Source organism: Larimichthys crocea, chromosome XXIII, assembly GCF_000972845.2.
Source record: "Larimichthys crocea isolate SSNF chromosome XXIII, L_crocea_2.0, whole genome shotgun sequence".
In the NCBI taxonomy this organism is placed as follows: domain Eukaryota; kingdom Metazoa; phylum Chordata; class Actinopteri; family Sciaenidae; genus Larimichthys; species Larimichthys crocea.
Genome location: NC_040033.1, coordinates 7,918,706 through 7,943,809, shown reverse-complemented (window position 1 = coordinate 7,943,809; position 25,104 = coordinate 7,918,706). Strand labels below are relative to the sequence as shown.

The 25,104-nt window shown below is 41.4% G+C and overlaps 1 protein-coding gene across 7 annotated transcripts in view; it reads right to left on the bottom strand.

The window, feature by feature from the left end:
* The window catches only part of cacnb2a (calcium channel, voltage-dependent, beta 2a), a 66,614-nt gene that overhangs the window by 17,889 nt on the left and 23,621 nt on the right, over positions 1 to 25,104 (bottom strand). For 4 of the 7 annotated variants that reach the window (XM_010744122.3, XM_010744120.3, XM_027274268.1 and 1 more), the window contains one exon: positions 1,405 to 1,524. In XM_010744122.3, the coding sequence (XP_010742424.3) occupies positions 1,405 to 1,524 (120 nt within the window). Of the gene's footprint in view, positions 1 to 1,404; positions 1,525 to 4,085; positions 4,912 to 15,790; positions 16,071 to 25,104 lie in introns of those variants that run through there. The other 3 variants (XM_019271667.2, XM_019271665.2, XM_019271669.2) reach the window with 3 other exon arrangements.

Here is a 25,104-nt window from a genome sequence, read left to right as displayed (position 1 = left end):
AGCTGTTATAGATACTAAACACCCAATGAAAGACAATAAACCAATTTTGCAGACACTTGCTTGAATGAAAATGCAAAAAAAAGAGAGCACCACAGAGCAGGAAGAGAACAGATGGCAGCCGAATTACTTCTGAGATCAAAGGCGTAAATCTTAACAGTGCCAGTGATTTGAGTGATTCTGTGGAAGCGAGCCTTGATTGCAATTCCTGTTGGACAAAGGCAAGCCCGCTCTGCCGTGTGTGTTTGTTTATATGCTGCTAATTGTGGCCCAGAGCAGAGCAGAGCAGGCGAGGCTTGGCTCTGATAAACAGTGACGCTGAGTCCTCCGAGGCCCCTAACCTCTCACATCACCAGCCCAGACCAGCCCTTTCTTCATCTTAGAAACCAGATCCAGTATCCTGCTCTCACAGCCATCCAATCAGTGCTGCAGCATTGTCTAATATAATTTACCTTTATTATTTTAATGTGTCGGTGAAATGAGCTGGGCAAGTCAGAAATAAGAAAAATCACTTCATGCAGAAACCTTTAAACGGACCGCTCGTCTAAGTTGGCCTATCCTCGCTCAAATCTGACTGCTGGACCCCGACCAGACTGAGAATATTGCAGCTAATTTTCTTAACATGTAGGCCCAAGAAATGAGACCGAAAAGGAAGCAGACCAGATCTTTCAATAACAAACCAACCAGTGTAAAGTTTACATTACCATTTGAGTGCTGCCTGACATCATTCATTCAAGCAAAATAAACAAGTTTTAGTCTGTGCAAACACACTGCTATCCTCGCCAGCAATCCTAATACCATAAATCGTCTAATATTTTCATTCATGTTTGGTAAAAGAGCTCATATTTCAAACCATACACACCAGGGTAGGAAAAAGAATTGATTCTCTGATGCATCTCGATCCTCTCTACGATTAGATCTCAATGCAAAACATCAGTAATCTAAAATTTCAACATTACAGAAGTACAAACACACGTGCGTTTTGTTTACACTTGAGCTACACGTGAGAATGGCTGAACGAACCAAGACAATTTGACCGTCATCTGCTGCTTTGAAAGCTACTGTACTGAAAGCATTTTGGCAAACGGGACTTGGACAAAACATTTCCACCCACAGTTGGAGAGAGAAGCATCGATAATCGATCATAGCCCTTTCCTACCTCTACTACTCACATAGTTTGTGTAATATTTGCTTTCATGTTTGCGATCTTGCACTATTTCTTTTGCTGTTTTGACGCTCAAACAGCCAAAAAGTCCTGACTTTACATAACTATTCTCACCTTGAAAGTCTAAAATTCAAACTGTCCTTACAAAAGAACATCCTGACACACTCGCCCACAGAGCAGGCTGCAGTGGGTTTAAGGACTGGATCGAGTGACCTTAACACTGCTGGGTTTTGGATACCGACCTTGGCCTTGTCGAGCTGTGCCTGAGCCTGTCGCTCTGCCTCTCTGCGCACTGCCTCCTTATCCTCCTCCAAGGACACATCGGAGTCTGATGGACGGCTGGTGTAGGAGTCGGCCGAACCCTGTGAAGACAAACACACACTGAAAGTCCATCCTGTTTCACACTTTTAATATGACAGGTGGAGAAGCAGCTATTTAATTCGCTTTGGCTCTTCAAAGAAACTTTGGAGTTAAGCATCTGATGTCCAACACACCCACACAGCGCAGACGCGACCATCGAAGGAGTCTCAGTTGATTTTCTTATCACATCACTTCAACAACTTGAGGAAACAACACGATTGAATCTGTATCAAACTTTGGACACTTCCTCTTTTTTTTCCCTGATGAAATGATGCCAAAGGACACAAACAGTCATTTTTCATAGCGTCACATCACCAACAGCTCTTCTTCTATCCTTAGCTCTCTCTCAGCTGCTCGCCTGCAGATTTGTTGTGATCATTCTGTGACGAACACTGAGGCAAACTGTTGAAGAACACCAGGTCCCACTACGTCTCTATGTGATCATGTGGCAACAACGGATCTGCGTATGAGCACACTCAAAAATATCCAAACACACACGAGTGCAGTGCTTTGCTACAAGCACACACGTCTTGTTATATACACTACATGAAAATCATAAATAATTAGGTAGGTAGATAAAGTAATACTCGCACGCTATACAGAGCGTAGTGTTGTTGACAGCACTGTGACCTATAAAAGGAAGGCAGCAATTACTACAGAAAAGAAAAAGACGAAAATAAGTAGATAAGTTAAATAAAGATCGCTGACACAAAATATAACATTTTTGTTTTTGCTCTCGTTCAAGTAAAAGATCTAAGACTTCTTTTTTCCCCTCAAGTTTTGACTTGGCTCCACTTGAATTGTGTTTACTCTGATATTCCAACGAAGTCAATCTGTGGCCTTGTGGGAAATAGCCTCAGAAATGTCTTTTTTAAGATGACTTTTAGAGTTAGAACAGACCAAGATACATGTTTCATTCATTCTGTTTAAGCCACACCAAAGCACTCACTGACAAGGATTTTAACAAATTTGTGAGCAAAATTTGAGAGAAATAAATCTTCTGTGTGCAAAAAACAAGTCTCATGATAAAAGTCACAATAAAAGGTTACTCTGAAATGTGCTGTTTTATTTTGAAAAAGTCATTTCTGAGGCTGTTTCCCACAAGGCTACAGATACAACTTTGTTGTCTGTACCCACCTCTGATAGGCCGGTACTCTTCGTCAACCCAAGTCAAAATTTAAAAGAAATAAACCTTTCTCAAGAAAAAAGGAAACAAAAACAAATGTTAGGTTTATATTTTGTTTAGAGCAGTATAACTTCTTAACTTAATACAACTCAAATTCACATCTACAAATCTTGATTTCCATCTGGTAAGATGGCGTTAACTCAAAAACTGCCAACTGCACGACCAGTTTTGCAGTTTTCATTCTCTATGGCCAGATTTGGCTATTTGTGGGATAACAAGACAAATTACAAATTAAATGTTAGCTCTATGAAGTTCATATATTTCAATTACAGGAAACAGGTAGAGGCTAAAAAAGTAAATATTTCACAGGCTATCTAATTTGTCTCTCTCTGACTGTCTTTTGCTGTTTTGTTTGAAATTATACATAAAAATATAAATCATACATATATAAATAAGAAAATGATTATTTAAATCATCCTTAAATATGTAGCATTTTGGCTTTGTAGGACAGTGCTTACTGATGAAAAACATACAGAAATGTGAGGAAAAGTTTAATAATTTAATTTGTGGATGTTTGAATGAATACCAATATTTATACATACACTCCAGAATGATTTCCCAGCTCCACATATCAATTTCAATTAAGTATAAATCAGCCTATGAGATTAAAAGAAGGGATTTTTGACTAAGTAAAGGCACCGCGGGTCTTATCCTTACCTGCACACTACTATGCCACCCACACAAGGTCTTTTCATTCATCTCACTGCACCATTATACTCTGCCGTCTGAGTTAAAAATAGCCTCCCTCACTCTGTGCCTGATTTGAATCACCCAGCCATCACATACATACAAAGGAGGACCCCCCACCTCCACCTCCACCTCTCCACTTACATTACCTGACTTATGTATGGAGACGACACAAGTCTTGTCACTGTACACAATACGAGATTATTCATATTTACATCCTCCATCTTACATGCTCGTCAATCGCCTCTGTGTCTCTCATCCTCCCTCGTTTGTACCTGATGTGAATAACTCATTAACTATCCACAGGCTGCTTTCTCTGTTAGTGTTTAAACTCTGCCCAAGCAAGAGCCAGAGTTTGAATGTTAGAGCAATATCAAGCTCTCCTTTAAGAGCTACATTTGGCCTTGGAAAGTGCAGGTGAACATACCTGTCCGGGTGTAATTATCCCGTCAGGTTATGTCTAACGATGAGGCGTGAGCAGTGGGTCAGAGGGAGGTGATATGGAGCTCTGCCCAGAGTCTGACAGCCGTAACTGATAACCCCCAGCTTCTCATAATCACCAGCCAATACACAACCGTGCCACGCTGACCCCAACGTTGTTATGCACTGATGGATGAACTCGAGACTGCACAACACACACACACAAGCAAAAACAAGACGATGTAAACACACACAAAAAAATCTGCTTACACAGGCATCGGAGTTCTTGACGCGACCTCCCTTGGCTCGTTTCAGCAAGCGGATCCAGGTGGCCTTCATCAGCCACACTGGTCATTCAGTGTCCTGAGCCACTGTCCCCACCCGCCCCCCACCACTTACTCCGGCCCTGCTACAGCTACAACTACACCTGCACTGCTGTGGTCACCTTTACACCAGCGCTGCAGCGACCGTCAGCGCTCTGGCTACAGGTACATTCAACACAGTGGCAGCATGGACAGCTGGGTTCTGTTACACCTTGGCTGCGAGTGCTACCTTCATCCCTGGATAAATAAATAGCTTTAGAGTGAGGGCTCCTTGTTTTGCTGCAGCTCCAGCTAGCTCTGCTGTTATCTGTAGAGCCACAGCTCCTGCTCTTCCTGCTGCTGCTGCTGCCAAAGACGGGGAATCCACAGGAGCTCTCTGCCCCGCGCATAATCTCAGCAGCTCTCTCCTCCCGTCTGCCTTAAGTCTCCTTGATAGCTGGAGTGTTCAGTCTGCCGCTGCAGGTGCTGAGGCTGACTCCCAGTGTGAGTCAGGTGGCAGCGATGCTTCTCATCCTCTCATTCAGCCTCCACCTCTGCTGTAGCCTCCCCGCGCTGCTCCACAAGCGGTGGTGGATAACACCAGTTTTTCCTACACGAGTCCCGGCGTGGCTGCCTGTGACCGACTCTCCTCCCTGATGCTAATGAAGCTGCTGCCTCTCAGGTGCTGCAAAGCTGCCTCCTTCTCACTCGCTCTGTCTCAGCTTGTCAGTGTTTGTCCTGCACGCCCCGTCACTGATTCTGCCTCTCTATCTCCGTCTCTACCCTCCTCCTCCTCCTTCGCCTCCTCCTCTGTCACTCCCCTCATTTTTTTCCCTCACTTACCCCTTGCAGTCAGTCCATCTGCTCGTTGTGTCTCTGCAGTGATCAGTGCTGGGCAGTGCATGTGCTATGTGGATACTGTTCATGTGTGCATGCTGTTTTGTTCTTTTTTTAGATGTAAACACAACACATCCACCCCGGTTTATAGCTGAAGAATAGGCGTCACTCAGAGCTTGTTTACTGTGAAATCCTAAAATCCAAATCACATTTCTTATCACGCACATCGGTTCATGCGGCATTTCTCAAACCTTCCCTTTCATGCCCTCCTTTGAAAGCTGAAAACAATCCACGCCGCATTTTAATTTTTATCAGTAACAACATCGGGGAAACTAAAGCAACAAGACAAACAAAGCTGACACTATTTAAACAACATAATCAAGAACACAGACAGGATGTTTTCTCAAACAAACACAGGAAAACAATCTCGTTTTACCTCCACTGATAAACAGATTTGCTGCTTTGTTTCTAGTGAACAGAATATCCAAACAAAAAGACATCTGACGGTTACTTTGAAAATAAAATATCTGACCCTAACTCTCCGTCTTTGTTTGAATCCCGCCACCAAGCGAACAGGTGAAATAATGTGCCTGTGCCAATTACTGGAAATGACAGTGATTCAGTAAATGTGTGAGATCTAAACCAATAAACAACACCAGATATATACACACTTACATTTTGGGTAAGTGTAGGAGCCAAAATTCTTCAAGAATAATGTTACCTGCGTTATTTCAGTAGGAGACGACCTTAAAAACGAGGCGAAGCATTTAAAGAATTGAGACTAAGAGCTGGTTGGTGGATCGGATACACTCTGAGTCAAACACAGACACTGGTAATTTGCCGTCTGTCATGTATGTGTGACAGGTTTTTTTCAGCTGTTACCAAAGTAACTAACTGGTTTCTTGCTTCATGTTTGGTGCTGAAGAGAGCACAGCTACTGTCTGATAATATAAAACATTTCATCTGAACGTCAAGACAAGAAAAAGACTGTTATTTATGCCAAAGCGAGTGTCAATACTCTTATTTCACTGGGTGCGTACATGGCGGAGATTATTTGGCCTCTACCAAAGTAACTACCTGTTTTTCTGCTTCATGTTTGAAATAATAACCACTATTTTCTGACATTTCTTAGACAAAACATTAACATGATTAATTGGGAATCAGCAGATTAATGGTCAGTTGCAGCCCTGATAGTTTGAAGTAAGAGTGAAATATACTCTCTCTTTTTTTAAATCTTCTCCACTCTGGTCTCAGCATTAGAGATTCTGAGGTGGAAGCTGCTCTAAATCCTCGCCCTCGTCAGAGCAGCGGTGATTCATTACAACTGCGAAGCATCGCAGAGCCACACAGGACAAATAAGAATAATTACAGCGTCCCATCCTCATAGAGGAGCAGCCAAAGATAAACCCCTCAAAAGGATTCTTCAAAATGTTTGCACTGCTGACGTACGTTGCTCCTCCGTCTGACCCGTCAGGAGGTTGTGTGAGGTCACAGGAGTCACAGGTCGGCCCGTGGGACCAGCGCTTGAAATGGGCTCGCTAGTTTATGGCCAGCAGTCGCTCCCCGGGGAGCACTAACTGTAGATCAAGGGATGACATGCTAATCAGCGGTGCTTATCATAACCAATCAATGACACGCCTCCATCTGCTAAGGGTCTTTTCAACAAGACACGTGGTCTTAAAAATTACACATCTTATACGAAAGGAAAGGCTGGGGGAGAGTAATGTGATTTCTCTCATTAGGACCAATTATCCTGATGAGGAAGGCGATTACCCAAGGTTGATTATGTTTTGAACAGAGATGGATGGCAACGCCGGACGAGAACAAGAGTATCTTGTCCTGCAGTTTAGCACCAATCCACTGCTTTGTCGGGAACTCGTGCAACGGTCACATATGTTTCAATGAGGTGGGTGGACACTAGCCTCAAGAGGGCACAGATGCTCCAAACGTGGAGCTGCGGAGCCCGGAGATAAAAGGTGGTGGAGCTGTGAAGGCTGCACTGACGAAGACTTACAGCGACAGAACGAGCCTCTGGCTGCCTGACATGACCGACCTCTGGACCTGCTGCCACACCGATACTGACAGAGCTGTGTCACCCACACACAGATCACTAATAATAATCTATCAGCAGTATGAGAGTGATTTGATCCAGGAGGAGAAGTACTGTAGAAGTACCCATGTTAAAATGTCCAACTAAACATGTTTACAGCCTGGTACAAAAAACTGTTTTGGTCTCTATAGCTAATTCCCCCGTTCATGACAACTGTACTGAGGGTGAATTTATATACAACTCACCTGTTCAAATCATATTAAGGCTTAAAGTTATGCAGAATTAAAAGCATGCCAGCTTTGATTGACAGGTGGGTGCCATTACAGTTTACTTATTTGAGCAACCAGGCGTCATTCACCCCAACTCAGGTCCACAGATGATTCACGTCTTTGCTGATTTTTAGATTACCCGGGAGGCAAAAGACGCAGGACTACAAACATGGCAGCAGCCAGAACCACCGCACTCTGAACTTCAAAACAGCTCCTATGAAACCCGTCAGTCATACAATGTCTATTCTTTATACAAGTGTTGGTAATAACTTCTGTAAGTGCAACATGCTTTATGTAGAAACTTCTGTTTCTGCTTCCATGTTTCATGAGTTAAAGTAAAAGATCTACGAGTTCTTCTATGCACAATGTTTGGAAATGTGTTACACAGACACTAACTTTGGACTGCTCATAGTAAAAGGCCACTCTAAAATGTGCAGATTTATCCTGAAAAAATACATTTATTAGACTCTGAACATTTCACCCAGGGATACTGTACCTGGGTTCCTGCCCTCTTGATTGGCTATGGTCAAAGTGTGAATAACACTCGACTACAACACTCTGAAAAGGTAAGATCTCTTTGGTTATCATCCTTAAATAGAGGTGAGACACAATGCAGAGGTGAAGTCCCATCCGCCACCACCTGTACACCCTTTGCCCTGCCACATAATTGTCACACTACTTCATGCACTGACACAGATAGTGGGAAATCTGCACTGGCAGTCCTGGAAGAGGAACAGAAATGTGTGTGAGAGTTGGCCGGCTTCATGCATTGGTCGGAGAAAGAGAGCTGAAGAGGTGAATCGAAAGGGCAATTGTCCTGTGGTCTCTCTACCGCAATTATTGATTCATGTGGACAGAGGTCCTTGCTGTAAGACCACCAATGACCTCTACATACAGCAGTGGCACAGCGATCATTACATTACAACATCACAAATCATTGTGGCTATTACCACAGTGAAACAGGAGGCTGTGAGTCAGCCACTGCTGCCTCCTGCTCCTGACAGAATCACTTATATCGGATGAAGCCGTCTGAAAGCTTCCACTTTCATTTTTGCCCACTATAGGAGTTATTCCTTATATGTATCCACTATAAAAATGGAGGGATGTAGTCATGCAGAAAATAAAGGCTGTGCATGTGAGCTATAAAGTGCTCTCACGGTCAAGGAATCCTGGCTAAGTTTAGACATTTTCACCTCAGATCTGACGTATAGTAAGACTCTTTTTCTTCCACGCTGCATGCCTCCTCACAGCTCTGTCCTCTCTCTGTGCAGCCACTCTTATTTCTCCCATTTGCACTTCTTTTCACCTTCTTCCATTCCTTCCCATCGCATATGACCCCTTAATCTGCTGCGCATCTCCCGTCTCTCTCAGGAATCCCAATGGATTTGGCCCTCTTGACCTTGTGGTTTGCGCGAGGGGAGGACTGCTACGTGCATCTCTTGCTTGTTTTAGACAATAAACCCATGCAGTTGTGATTGTAGTGACTCGTTGTACCTCTACTGAAATGCACAGACGTCACCACCATCAGTCCAGTGTTTTCTCTCTGTAGCTGATAAATGTGCGTAGTTACAAGTCATACTTTTGGTCGACAAAACATAAACTGTTCCATGGCAACGAAGCAAACTTCATCTGCTAATGAGGACGGTGTGACAGTCAGTTAAAAGCTCCAGAACAATGAGGTAACAGGAGTTTAGTTTTGCCAAGGATGAGAGAAAAACTGTCAATCTCAAGTCGATAATTTACATAAAATGTAAACAACTACAGAAGAAACAAGGCTCAGGTAGCAGCGAACTGCTCTATGGCAGCATGCACTTCATGTTTACATCTCTGACACCACAATGCTTCAGGAGATTCTCGACATCGATTAAAGATGGAAACAACGATAGGAATTATGAAATCTGTGACAATCTGCTGAGTTTTCATTTGGCACTATCTATTGTTTGAGAATGAAAGTAAATCTTGATCTTGGGAACCGTAGTTGAGAAAACACTGTTGTCAACTTCTGTTTCTAAAGTCAAGAATTAACTTTCAACCTCGTGGACGTGTCCTTGTGCTCAGGAACAAAATGGAAATTTGAACATTTACAACTTCATGTCGACTCCATCTGCTGGGGAAGATCACTGAGATACTGGGAAGACCTCATGGTGAGATTGTTGTTTGTTTTTTTTGAGGCTCACTGTTCCATCAACATGACTTTCATATCCCTGGGAGGCTGACACCATTCTCTCTGTGCTGAAACATTCACAGTCCACAGAGGATACACAGTATTATACAACAGTTAGTTCTGATCAAGTAACCTGATTGGTCGTGAGTGCCGATTTCGAGCGTAACAGCACGTATCACTCCGCTTTAACGATTTTCTAATGACCGTTACATTAACAGTCGTCATCTAACTTAGATTGTGACAAACTTTGCGCAAAAAAAAAGAATTTATTACGACAATTAGTTTAAAAACACACACAAGGATCAACCCATCCATAAAAACCAAAACTTGCTACCTGTGTTATTTTAATGAGAGATGATCGAAGGAAAGAAGCAAACCATTTAAAAAATTAAGACTTCTCACTACAATAAGTTATGTGTATATAAATCATGTGTGTGTGGCAGTATATTTTTCAGCCACAAATAGCCAGTCGATTTTCAAGAAAAAAACACCCTGTACAAACTTCCATTTGTAAAAACAGCCAAAAGGGAAACAAATGAACTGCACAGTACCATATATTATTATATAGAAGCACATAAATTAAGACAAAATGCCCAAATCTAAGCAAGTTAACAAAGTCTGGCGGCCAAAACGCTCCTGGTGGGGGTGCCATACACGTACTAATCTATGACAATTATTGGCAGAGTATTAGCTTTGCTTAGTTATAGAACTGCCTAGCAGCAGCAAGAAGTGACGCCATGCCGTAACCCTGCAATATAAAACGGAGTAGAGATACACCAGGGTTCAGATGGTTACTTATGAATCAGACTGGAAACTTTACCCACTCTCAAAATAAAAAATAAATCTGCTGGTAGCCCCAATCTGAACTCTGCACAGAGTAGATTTCATCTTAAAATTCAGGCGTACTCCTGCCAAAATTCAAACCAGCGGCAGCAGTGAGTTTTATAGGACAGTGTGGTCAGACGGCACAGTGTACCTCACATGCATCATGATTGAAGAATGAAGAAAATTGCTCGTGCCAAGTCATGTTCAGTTCTGGCTGACGGACTGTAGCTGACTGCAGCGAGGCTGACAATGGGCTGAGCGAGTGTGCTAGCAGTTTCAGGCTTGGCATGACTCATTCTTGGCTGGAACCAAAGCCTCTTTTTCCAGCCATCTGTCCATCACTGCCACTTCACTCAGTGCAACACAAAGTCAATTAAATCATCGGTCCACAAACAGCATCTCCTTCGTCAAACGGAGACAATGAGAGCAGACATGACAGCCAGCAGTGAGAAATGTGAGACTGCTACGAGGGATGGTTGCTGATATTTTAACACAGTGCAGAGGAACGAACACCAAGTGAGCAAGAAAGTGAAAGAGAAACGGATTGGACATCTGTGAAAGAGAAAAGATGAGGAGGGAGATAGAAGAGGGGGAGGAGGAGTAATCATCCCTCCGCTGTGGCAAAAAGAGGGATTGGCCGCATGGACGTCAAGGTGACACTGACAGGCCTATGAAAAAGTGTTTACCCAGCATTCCATGTGGCAGTGCATTAGATAAGTGCAGCATCCCATCGAGGTGATGGACTCACTGGCTGTCAATCACATGAAGCCAGAGTGCACAGTTGCTAGTTAGAAACCAGTTTCCAAGAGGACTTGAAGCTAAATACAAGCATTTTGAATTTACAAGCTTTTGTGTACACGTCTATACTCGTTAAAAATTCACAATATGGATATGAAATAGTTAAAACAAGGGTTAAAAAGTCATTTTTAAAATGACTTTATTGGTAAATTATCAGTCTTTATGAGCAGTTGTTTAATAATCAATATCAAAAAGGTGAAAATTGCTCAGCACAAGAGCCTGAGGTGTTCACATTGTCCAAACAATACCTGGTAGATGTAGCCCCATGTATTAAGGCTAAAGTGAATGCAACTAGCCTCTCTCTCACCCCTGAATTTCCAGTCGGTCTCTCTAGCCGTCACTATCTCAAGTCCCCTAAATGTTGCCTCACTAGCCTCAAAACCTCAACAAAACATCAGATTTCATATTGTGGCATAAAATATCAGTAGTTTTAGTCTAAAAGTGCTGGTCAAATATACTGATTAAACCTTTTTATGTGACTTATAAATGAACATTACTGTACTGTTTGGATGTTTGCTGCTGCACCACACAGAGAGTAGTCCAGATCCCTGCAACATTATGGCAAGACAAATTCAGGGTGACGGGACTCCTACTACTGCAAATTATGTGTTAAATCCTTCCACTCCACTACAGACTACCTGCAACCAGCAGCAGCGAGTCTCTTGAGGGACATTGCTCTTGTTAACAGTGAATCCCCCTCTCACAGCGAGACCTAGTTTATCTAGCAGCTCCTTCCCTCTCAGGTCCCTTCTGTAGAAACACAGCACCATAATAGGATGATGGTTGATCAAGGGGATACAGTAAGAGAGGCCAGGAGCTTGCTCTGTGCAGCTATTTTGCGCTTGTGTCATCAATATTCTGGCAGGTTCCTGGTATATGAAGCAGGCTGTGGATGATTGATGAGGACCGGCTAAGAGAGCAGAACGGGCTGCTAACCGTCTTCGGTGAAGCAAAACATAACGTCCTACAAATGGGACCGTGCCCGTGTAAAATGATTTCATCCTCATACAGAGATTAATTATACACTCTGGACCAATTCCTGGCTAAATTTGTGATTTATGCAAAGTGGATGTTGTTGCCAAGGAGGCATGGGGATTTCCCAGATTTCAGTGATAAATAAAACTAAAACAAAAAAACCCTCTCTAAATATGTCAGTGTATTCTAATTATATCTGGAGAAAGGACAGCTCACAAAAGGGCATTTTTTAAAATTTTATCCACTAAAGCATAGACTCTTTCTCCACATAAAAACATCAATACTATGTTGGAAAAAACTATTATCTTATATAATCCTTTCTCCTGGTTGCCTCTGTCTTGTGTCTTATCTTATATAATCCTTTCTCCTGGTTGCCTCTGTCTTGTGTCTTTAAAATGAGCTCTTCATCAGAAAAAAAACAGCCTGTTTTAGCTTTGTCACAATGTAATTTTACATAATCCAGTGAGTTTTAAATGTTTTACCACTGGTGGTACACAAGCTCCCTTGAGTGGTACGGGGAGGAATCTCTGGAATATACTATAACTATAATTTTAAATGAACCCATTCAGAAACATTTAACGCCAACAATACTACAAGAATTTGAATGAATGAATGAATTGAATTATGACCTATTTAGTTTCAGTATAATCCTGCCACATCATGTTCAGGTAGCACACATACATCCATGATTAGTTACAAGCTAAAATGTGAAAAACTCTGTAACTCCAAATGAGAACTATGAGGACGAGAAGTGTCGAATATCAGCAGTCGAATATATTACAATAAAGGGAAACAATCAAGGTACAGGGTGAGAAGAATAGAATAAGCGTCAGATAGTAGAGGGGGATAGATTCATCATGTCCAGTTGTTAGTAGTGCTGGAGAGGAGGTCCTCTCTGAAGAGCTGGAGGTCTTCAGGAGTTTTTGAAGGTAGAGAGGGACGCCCCTGATCTGGTAGGAACTGGTAGGACGTTCACCAACTGGGAACAACAGACAAGGAAAGTTTGGATTGCCCTGAGCATACGGGTGGCAGAGCCAGGCAGCGTTCATTGAAGGAGGTAACATATGTATAAGGACGTTCAAGTAGGTTGGTACAGAACCAGAGACTACTTTGTAGGTGAGTATTTTTAGTTTTCAATTTAATGTGGGCTGCTACAGGTAGTGGTTGAACCAAGCTATATTTAGTAGGATTGAAAGTAATTATTGTTTTTCTAATTATAATTTCTTGCTTTAAAACTGAGAGAAATTCTTAATCTAGTAACTGATACAAGAGTTAATTGATTGTTTCAGCTATGAGAATAAGTGAATTGATTTCTTTAATTGAATTACTCACAGTGACAGTGTTTAGTCTGTGGTCACCACTAACTAAATGGCTTAATCACCTTTAATAGTAATGGATCGCGCTTCATTAAAGGCCCTGCAGAGCCACACAGGTGTTTCCAATCACTGTCGCTGATTAGTTGGGAGGAGTTACTCAGCAGAGATGTCAACAAACCTCTCATTTGTCCTACGCTAACCACCAATGTGTGAAACTGAAGTCCTACTCGTTGTGCATGTTAAACATCGTGTTGTACTTTTCCGAGCTGACATGTCCGACCTGCGTTTCGTCCTCTTAAAAAACACCTCGTCCTCCGTAATCAGCAGCTCAACTATTCGCGGCCCTTGACGGCAGACACAGACTCGCACAGTGACACTTTAAACACTTTGAGAAGATACAGTAGGTGTTGCTTGACGTGAGGAGCCAAACAAAGAGGACACGAGCCAAGAGTTTAGCAGGTTCAGTCACATGAATATGTTTGAACAGATCTCTTACATAATTAAACAGGAGCTTCTCTGTGTGTGTCTGCGTATGCACATATGAAGACATAAACGAACAGCGAGCAGCTATAGATCGACCCACATCTAGAAATCAACTAAATCAGTGTCTCTCAAACTTTTTACATCACACCATTACGACAGACGTTAAAATAGGGTCAACCCTGTTCGGTTGCAGACAGAGCTACCTGGGTGGAAAAAGGGTTTCTCCTGATCTGCACTTCACTTCAGTACATTTCCTGTTTGGAGCGACAGCTGCTGAGTTTTTTAACTATTCATTTTACCTCCACTGACTCCAAGTCACGTTTTATCTCATAACTAATCATGATGTATGCAACTGCCTGAATGTGTCATGACTGTGGAGCAGCACATGAATCAAAATAGAACATGATCTTATAGTCTGAGAGTATTTTTATTCAAATTATAGTAGTATTTTGTTTCTAAATGTATTTAATTAAAAATATATATTTCATAGATTCCACTCAAGGAAGCTCGCGTACCTAGAAGACTAGAAGACACACTGTAACACTAATATATTATTTAATGGATTTAATTAGTTCTAATCACTCATACCGTCTCTGTCTGATGGAGATGTGTTTTTTCTCAGAAACTAGCTCACAGAATAAGCATAAAACTCTGTAATGAGACACATTTAGCACCGCTAATGACATCTATGTTTACACAGTGATCAATGAACTTTTTATATTTTTTAAATTGATTTACAAGGATCGTGAATGATGTGTGGGTATTTCCGAGCCTCGACTCTCCTTTTTAGGTCTACCTCAGTTGGTCAACTATTAATATCAAAGCTGTCCTAAATGTTTCCACATAATCAAAGCTATTTTACTATTTTAGATTGAAACCAGCAGAATCCGGGCTAACGGCCATCTGATACTGACATGTGTGCATCAGTCTGACTCAGTTCAGGGAGATCACAGAGCTTAATTATCAAATTCTCCAAAGCGATCCTCCCTTCTATCCTACATACATGATGCAATGAAATATATTTAATATACGCGGAGATACTTATAGTGTCAGACTTTATTGACACACGAGACCCAACATGATTATCATGTCTGAACTGTCACATCACATGGGAATATTCTAGACGTCTTGTGTATTATTTCAAGCACTTTTACTTTATCAGCACGACATATCTGGTATCTCGACTAGATTTTAAAATAAACGTCTGCAGCTTTGAACATTTTTTGTTTACAACAGGGTTTCCTGTGTTTACTGTTTTCTGACGTGCTTTCTATTAGACATTAATACGAGGGTGTGGCTGATGACAATCACTGATTACTATAACGGGAAAATATTTGGACTTTTACTACCATCATTCACTCCCACAGCAGGACAGAAAATGTTTGAAATGCTAACAAGAAATCTGCATGGAGGTGACATGCTCAGACTCTGAATTGAAGTTACTCAAATGGGAGTCGAAAAAACCCAAAAAACACAGATTACCTGCCAAAACGTTTTCTCCAGGTCAAAGCCAAAATTTGTGTTCCCTACCGGTCTCTGTACATAAAGAACCAAGCGTACCCCAGATGCTTACTCTCCTTCCCCTCTCTCTCTCTCTCTCTCTCTCTGCTTGTTAACCACTGTCTCAGTTCCCCACTTTAAGCTAGTTGTGGTCATGCCGCGGTGCTCGCAAATTCAGACAAGATGCCTTTTTTGTTGTCTCGCTGCAAGAGAGTCACAGTGTGCATCTCGAGCATGAGTCCAAACTTTCAGGCAAAAGCGACGAGGGAGAAAAATAGGAAGTGTATGATTACGCCCCTTTAAATCCTGCACTAATAACCTCCATTCTCCTGCAGTCTGAGCCATTCCTCTTTGTTCAGAGGCTCGAGAGAAGAAGAGTGAGAGGTACTACCTTAGTTAGGCTTAGAAAAAGTGTGAAAGGACACGGTTTGAGCAGCAGAAAGCACTCAAACTTACCAGATCTGACTCCTCACTGCCGGAGTGATACATTTCTGCCCTATCCGACTCTGTGCTGTTCAGCCCGGCTGGGAGAAAATCTCCTCAGCTGCTGTCCATCTCCACTCGGAGCACAGGAACTCCTACCAGCCCGACTTGCTTGGTTGCTTGCTTCACTCCTACAAACCCCCCTCGTCCCAGCTCCAGAGGGCTTTGCAGAGAAAGTTGGAGCCGGAGGAGAGAAGTTAGCTCTCTCTCAGCCCTTCTTTGGCCTACTTTAGTCCCTGAGAGGCAAAGAAAAGACAAGCGTCTTTCCCACGATGGGAGTACACTCCTTCAGAGCGCCGCGACCGTCCTCCAGCCCCAAAAACAAGCCCCCCTGCCCCTCTCCCCTCCCACACACACATATATATACACTCTCTCTGCTTCACACACACACACAGCCAGTTAGGAAGTAAGATCTCTGGCCAACAGGGCCGACCTGAAAATTCCAGAAAGCACCAAAAGCAGCTGCAGAAGCTTTTTATGTCTGTGTGCGAAGTGTGTGATCTCGGGGAGTTTACATGTGTTCGGCTTTGCCTTAAAGAGGTTACACTCTTGAGGACAGGAAGGCTAAAGGATTTGAACTCACTGTATAGTCTCAGCACATGTTGCTGAGACCAAAACGTCAGGAAGTAATTATCTTCACTACATCGACGAAATGCCATATTTGCTTTCATCATCAGGGGGACCAAAGCCATTGAAACTTTCCGTTCGGTCACTTAGTTTTTAGACTTGCATGTAAAAATAAGCAAATGTACAGTCCATAAAATAAAAGTTTAGTATTGAAGTGACAGGCTTCTGTTACCAGCCAGAGCTCCGGTGTAATAAACAGCTGGTACGTATCTAAGAAACCGTAAATTCACTTCAAAGAAACTCCCATGTCTTTGTGATCTGACATCAGACCGTGCGAAGCTGTGATGTGTGTTTTGTAATCAGGCTGCCGTTACGTCAGAGCTCACGTCGGCTGAGCGAGTTAAATATTCTACCAAAGCGGTAAATGTGAGTCAAAACACGAGCTGGAAACTGCAGCAGCTGAGTCACAAAATGAAAGTCATAACTCATTTTAAATGTTCCTCGTATTAAAATAGGGGACAACAGAGGAATGCAGCTAACACAGATGAGAACTGACTTGTCAGTTACATTTTATGTCCTGATCATACAACTATAAAAAACTACAAGCCCTGAGCTCTATTCGACATCCCTGTAAAGCCCAGATTTGTATTTTTCAGTGGGGAGAAAATGTTTTCTGGGCAGCCCAGCCTAAATCCTGGATTATATTGTGTTTGATAAGGGTTAACCCCTTTTTGTGGATTATCATCCAGGGCGTGTGCTCGGCATGTGACAAACTGTGGGATAGTTATCCTCATCTCACCGGGACAATGGTTTCAAATCTGGGTGCAGCAGTTTGAAATAACTCTTCTGTTGTCTGAGAGAGGAAAAACTTTTATATAAAATATGCTAAATTATTTAGGTTGTATTAAGTGTAAAGCTAAAAACTAGAGTTAGAGAGAGAAGATATAACTCAGGTTTGTCGTGAGACGTCTGGCTGAACAGTTAGACAATATGCCTACTGTACTAGTATCCTTTAAAAGGTCACTAATTAATAAAGTATATTCCATTTGTGTACAAAAAGCAACATTTCTGTGGTTTACTGAGGGTTTATGCACCAGACTTTCTAGCAGTATGATGAAGACCAGACCCCATAAAGTTGCCTGGCCAAGAACTAGTTTGTTGTTTGTATAAATTAATTAAAATAAGATATAACAGAGCGATTAGTGAGTTTAAGAGGTGCTAAGTAGGTTTTGTAACCTTTGGTTTACCCATTTCCAGTCTGTGCTAAGCTAAGCTACACTACAGCCAGCAGCGAGGTAGAAACTATTAGTTTAGCTTAACATAAAGACTGGAAATGATGGAACCAGTTAGCTTAGCATTAATGAGTAGTAGGCAGATTTTGTTATGTATGTTCCCGTCTTAGCTAAGCTAAGTTAACTGGCTGCTTGCTTTGGCTTCATATTTACCGTAAAGAAGTGTTATGAAAACGTCTAACTGTTTCTGACATGTTGACCATAGCTACCAGTTCTGATAAATTTATTAGGGCAGCAATTAACCTGCAGATTACCCTCTCAATTCTTACATTTTTCTGTACACCAAATGATAAGTGTCAAGTCGACAATTAGAATATTATAGTGTGATGATTGATCCCATGATTCATGATTATAATGTTTTTACGGTTACAAAACCATGACGTGTTGCTGCATGTCTCTTGTTTATTCCCAAACCCAGAGCTGTTCATTTTACTATCACGTTCGAGAAGCTGAAACCAGTGAATATTTTTGGTATTTTTGTCTTTTCAGCCCTCAAACACATCACAGTGTGTTGTCCTGGTCACAGTGGCAACACGAGGTCAAGGTAAACAAAGGTGAAAAGCAGACTCTAATTAAGTTCAGCCCTGGGGGTGAAAACCTCCACATGCTGAGCGCGATGACAGTTGATCAGAAGTGTGATGTGGTGTCTCTGAATGCTCACTAAAAATGACTTCTGCATGCAAGAAATCAAGTGAGATTATGATAATGATCAAGAAACACTTAGGTGATTTAAGGAGGCCACTTAATTAAAATAATGCTTTAAAATCGCTGCATGTTTATTGATCCTATGTCCCTGCCAGGCTTTTTATGCTGAGACCACCCATAGTAAAGTTTACTGTGTTTAATGTGTGTAATGGGATTTAGCTAAAAGCCTGTGCAAGCATACAGTGTATACTACGTCAAATTAACTCAAGCAAATAAAGCTATAGTCCAGATTAGTTGCTTTATTTTGTGTAATTACTGTAATGTGATTACATAATAGAATTCTTTGCTGCACACAGCAGTTATTAGCTCTCTCTGAATGGGATTTGATGGATCAATGTCTTCTAGTTCTGCTAGCGCTGGGAAATGAGTGCCGGCATTGCCTCTGGCTTATCGATCAGTATACATGCACACAATGACGTCAGCAGCCATTCACTCGGACAGGCACACAAAGGCCAACAAGGAAAGCTTACAAAACCAGAATACAGTAATTGGACCACGAGGCTGGGATCAATACGACATCCCTATGTGCTTCACTTTGAAAAAAAAAATAATAAATGACATTGCCAACAGTTGTTGTTTCATTTCATTATGTTACTCAAGAGTCACCTTGCACAGTATGAAGAGGCTGGTGGTAGACTAAATCCTGATTTTGCTGCCCTTACAATTTGCCTGTCAATAAAACCTGCCATCGTGAAGTTTATAAAATTAAATTCACCCTCACTGAAACCTAAAAACCTCTCAGTATAACACTGTAATACAACAACACCATGAACTACACCCTCCAAAATAACATTCAAACAAAAAATAAACATTGCAGGATCTGTTGCAGGGTTTGTTGTATTATCAATCAATCAATCAGACCTTTTTGTATACAAAGTGCTTCACGCAATAAAACAACCGCCCACACACCACTTTATAAACACACACTTAGGAAATGTTCTCTTGTCATTCGGCAGTTCCTGAAGGTAGGTTAAAAAAATAAATAGAAAATAAATAAACATAAATGAAAATAATAGAAAAACACATTAAAATGAGTAATGATAATAATAGTAATGATTAATAATAATGTAACAGATTAAAATGTATAAATAGACAAATAAATAAATATGGTTCAAGGAAAGCTAGAAAGATAGTATTAGTATTAGTAATAGCATTAACATTAGTATAAGTATTAACATTAGGATTAGCATTAGTAATAGCATTAACATTAGACTACATTAGATTTAACTACACTATCTCTACCGACTAAATGCGTGTCCATTCTGCATCAAATAGACAATAAAGAAGTGAAATGAGTTGTATCAGGGTACCAGCAGCTCTGTGATACATGTGACAGTAGATCATAAAAAAATATTGCAGTGCAGCTGCTAGTTATGTTGCTTTCATTTCACCTCAGAGCAGCATTTTACTGCGTGTCGGTGAGTTCAAGTTACAGAAACGTTGTGTAACTGAGGTAGGAGTTGAGAAATCCTGAATATTACCATGGCATAACAACAGTATTCTGTGTTGTTTATATGCTGTTTAAAGGATAAGGCTGGTGATATTTTATAATTTCGTTATTATCGACAATTACCCCATGAAAAGAGCGAGGCCATTTATGTGTTTTTAATAGTTTCTGGACAACAATGGACGTGTCTGGCACCGAGGATTAAGTTAGAACAGCGCTGGCTATGCAGACAATAGACCTACTTGTTGGAAGGATCAGTTCATTGTTGGTTTGGGTCTTTTAGTGGGATTTGTTGACATTAAGAAAAATATAAAATACCACCAGCCTCATCCTTTAAATAGATGTTTTAAAGCTTCCTTCCAACTGTTTTCTATTCAAAGCAGTGTTGCAGTAACTTACATTTTAATGTGGCTGACAACCATGCAAATGAAATAGGTGAAAAATGGTTAACCATTTTCTTTTATATTTAACCTGCCAATTTTCCTTGATATGTTGATTTAAAGTTCTATAAACTTCTAAAAACCTGAATATGTTCATTTTTTAGCCATAAACCGCAAATATTCACATCTGAGGGACTGAAACCAGTTAGTTTTTGCCATTTTGTGCTTTAAAAAAATGTTGCTGCTTAAGCAAATTAGCTACCTATCTAGCTACTTAGCTTCCTACCTAATCTAAATCAAAGACATGGATCACTGGCGGACTGAAGGTGGGCTGAATGACGCCTGGGTGCTCTAATAAGCCATCTGCAACAGCACCTACCTGTCAATCAAAACAGCCACACTGTTAGTTCAGCATAACTTTAAGCCTTAATATAATTTGAACAGGTGAGTTATATAAAAATTCACCCTCAGTACAGTTGTACCAGGCTGTAAATATGTTTATCTCTGCTGAGAAGTTGGACATTTTAACATGGGGACTTATGGAGACTGACTCGTTCTGTAGCCAGCCTCAAGTGGACGTTTGAGGAACTGCAGTTTTTGGCATTTCTACATTGGCTTCATTTCCCACACACGGCCTCACATGTACACGCAAAGTCACAGAGTTTATTCCAAAAGCCAGATTTTGCTTAACTGACAGACCAATTAATTGTTTCAGCCATGCTTTTTATAGATCTAATTAATCCCTCCACATCATCCTTTGAACAGAGTCAGATCCACTGCAGTATCGTGGTGATCAAACATGTGTACTTTTAGTTACAGGGCACTCTCTCATGTCACCAGGCCCGTCTGCCTCCAAATCAGGAGTGGACATGTATCCAACACTTGCCTGCTGGTGTGGCCAACAGTCACACTTAAAGCAAACAGTCCAAAACAAAACCTCTCCGCTCTGCCAAACACACACTCAGGATCACGAGTTAATCTGTGTTGCATCAGTACACGATCATAACAGCAAAGACATCATAACACAAGACAAAACAACGACAGATACGGAAGATAATTGATTGATTCTGACCCCGGAGCATCTCGCCAATGACAGAAACAAAATCCAGCAGCATCAACAGTTGTTGTTTTCTGTCAACTGTGCTATTACAACAGGCCGCGATTCACACAAATTATGTTATGGATGTTTAGTAAACTTAAAAAGATCACTAATAGGCAAGAATACGCCACAATTAGATCAGTGAAGATCTGCCACAAAGTTCCCTCCGAACACGTTTGGCCTTGCCAAGAATGCTATTACACAAATTAAACTCTCCAAGAGGACTTCAAGTGTTGATGGATACATCTTTCAATTTCCCTGGAAGAAAATAATCCCCTCCAGAAGTTTCCCATTCACTATCGGCCTGTTGTTGTAGTCCAGAACAGTAAAAAAGGCACTATAATCTTCTATTTAAGCAAGTACAGCACTCTATTGACCCTGTAAGTTACTTTAAATCACACTATATGACAGTTAATTTCCTTAATTTATTGCTTAAGCTACATTTTCTTCTTCCTCTTAGATCTTTTAAATTCTGTTTATACTGTAGTCACTTTAAACTGTTATGCTAAGCTAAGTCGACAGGCTTTTGGCCAGAGCTTCATATTACAGATATTTGATATCTATCTGCAAGAAAGTGAATAAAATGCATTTGCCAAAATGCTGAACTTGTTGTTTATAGGTAGGATAAAGAACCAACATTAGCTACTGTATGTTAAAGGTTTGCAAACTGACACTGCTGTGCAGCTAACATGCAGAGAGGACGAGATGGTTTCCCAGAGCCGGCACACAGAGCAGAAAGCTAGCAGACCATGAGGAGATATTTGCTGAATTTGCTCAACATCTAGAATCACTTACGCCACCTTTAAAGACCAATTTATCTGAGAAGCTTGGCTTCTGTTAGAGGGACAAATTTCAGGTTTATATTCTAAAAGGAAAGGCGTTAAAAAAAGGATACCCAACTCTCTCTGTCTGAATTTAAAGCAGAACTGATCCTGATGCATAATATCCAGATCAGACCGGAGAATCCATGCTGGGCCCGATGTGACTGTGATTCACATCTAATGAAACCCCGAGGGCCGGCAGCCAGCATTTGACTGAGGTTACCTAGCTACAACGCAAGCCAGGCCACTCGAGCCCCGGGACCATCTCTAATTACAGACAACGAGAGAAAGGAAAGCAGAGAGAGACTGACAGACGGAGGGAGGGAGTAAGAAAAAGGAAGAAGAAGAAGCCCCAGATGTTCGGTTTCCTGCTGCTTCTCAAGAATTCGACTGCTGTTTCCTCCACTCCAACAAAGAGCATCCCGCTAACACGTGCTAAACCTGAGAATAGTGCAGAAACTGAGCACACAAATGAGACTGAAGTTAGCCGTACTCTATAACCTAAAGCCTCAGCCTGTAGAGCCGCACATTTCCAGTTGTTGAAGTTAAAAGTTGAGTGAATCTTACCCGTCCCAAAATGTGTTTAGTCAGTGGAGACAAAGAAAACTTGTCAAGCATGCCCAAGGGAATGAATATCATCTCAGTGTTGCTGGACAGCGAGTGGAAGCAAAGAGCTGATGGTTTCTGATGCGCTGACATGTACAACAGTGCTCAACGTTTGGCGACTGCCGTGCAGTGTGTGGCGCTGACTCACTTCACGCTCGCTGAACACATCAACGCATCGGCTGTCCCACATGGAGTCATAGGAAAAACTCTTCATCCGGCAAATTGGGACCAATACAGTCACGGCAAACAGAGGCAGAGGGCGATACACTCGTGCACTGTATGCAAACACACTTTTACACTCGCAGAATACAGTGAAGCACCTCCACAGATCACAGAGATGATGGACGGACACACCTCATCATACACGTGAGTGGTTTTGGCAGAGAACTCGGGCCTGGTCTTTTTTTAATCAATTAAATGGACGGCCTGATATGTGGTAATTTAGAGATTAAAGTTTGGGTTATGCGTTTGGTTTTGGTCTTTTAATGGGATTTGTTGACAATGAGAGAAATATAGAATATCAGTAGACGTATCCATTAGGAATAATCATTTAACTGAAACTTTATTTATACAAATTTATCAAAAAACGCCCAAATTCTGTGAATTTCCACCCATATTATGTGTCAACACACACAGACATACAAATATTGTTGTGTCTTGCTCCCTTTGTAAGTTTCTTACAATCAGAGCATGCTTTCAGTAACAGAAAATAAAGATATCAGTGGGAAGGAAGCTCAAACGAGCTGTTAATTATGCGCCATCAGGTCATGCTAAAGTGGTAACAGTTGGCAGGTTTAGCCTGAATTTCCTTAAAACTGATTTCTCATGAACAAAAACAAGATTGATATACAAAAAGTTCCCTTTTATGGCCCCACCTCTGCACGCTATCATGCTCCTCTGTCCATTTTTGGCCTAACAAAGTCACGTTTGTGTGCAGCTCTGACATCGCTGACAGGCTCTTGATTTGAACACAGTCCAAACTGTTTGAGCAGCGAGAGTTGATCATCCGCCGTGCGATCACATGCTCCTCTGTGTACAGTGCATCACTACAGGAGGGAGGGAATGATCCACGCTGCACACAATAACACCCACAGGGGTGATTGCTGTGTGTCCACTTGATCCCCTGACTCACTTTGTAATGATTGCTTCTCTCAGTAAGGAGATTTAAATCTGCTCCAGCCTTTCAACCAATCTGGTAACCTAAATGACTGACGTGAAACACGATTGGAAATTGTTAAAATCTCGTCTATATACGCTGGAATATCATCATACAAAAGGTAATATGAACGGAGGCTGTGCTCAACAGCAGTGGTTGCAAATGTGGAGCTTTTATTTTTGCACTCTAATCTCTGCTTTTTCTCTTGTGATTTACGGGATTATCTGCCCTCTTAAAAAGCTCCCTGTGGAGTTTTTGACCACTAATAGCGCTATGGAATAATGTTTTTACAAGTCCCCATTTAGGTTATATCATGCATCATCTAACACAGAAATAAAGGTGCTAGTGCACCAACAAAGGCTGAAAACAAGAAGTCTGGAGGTGAAGTGACAAGGAAAACACGAGGTGTCTACGACGAACAGTGTGTTTATTAAAACATACAAATAGCAGCAATCCAAATCCAACAACCAATACTCTCCAACTCAACTCCAATTCACAGCTCTCAACAACTGAACAGTATGACTTCCTTTTATACAAATGTTATTAGTCACGAGACTTATTACACCAAACCGATAATACTAGTAAAGTGATATTAACGATGCATGATTTACAATATTCAACAACAGTCAGGATTAACATATAGGCACAAATTTTGGTGAGTGACAGTGAAATTTAAAGGAAATTTCTTTAAAACTCCTAAATAAATCTTGACATAAAACAACAACAACGTTTAAAAGATTAAATCCATGTTTTCTAAATCAGTTTTCATGGATTTAAACATTCATGCACACAAACAGACTCCTCTCATTAGTGGCATCTCCACATGGAAAGAGAAAGATGACCCTGCAGATTGTCTTTCACCTACAGAAAAGCCCTGTCTAAAAGTCACACACACACACACACACACACACACACACACACACAGTCCCGCATGATTAAAAACTAAGCTCTGCTTATGCGAGGTGCGTTTCCAACAGTATAGGCCCGATGTAAACAGACCTCACAGCCCGGATATAACACTGTGACACAACTGCACACGGCAAAGACTCCACAAACAAACTCAGAAAACAAGCCAGCGGTACAACTAATACAAGCTCTGGATAAGAGACGTAAGCTGCTGATTTACAAAAAAACAAGAACAGGTTGTGTGCTGTTGGGTTTTTTTGTTTTTTTTACCTTTGGCTTCTTAGGCATGCTCGTTCTCCCACAATGCC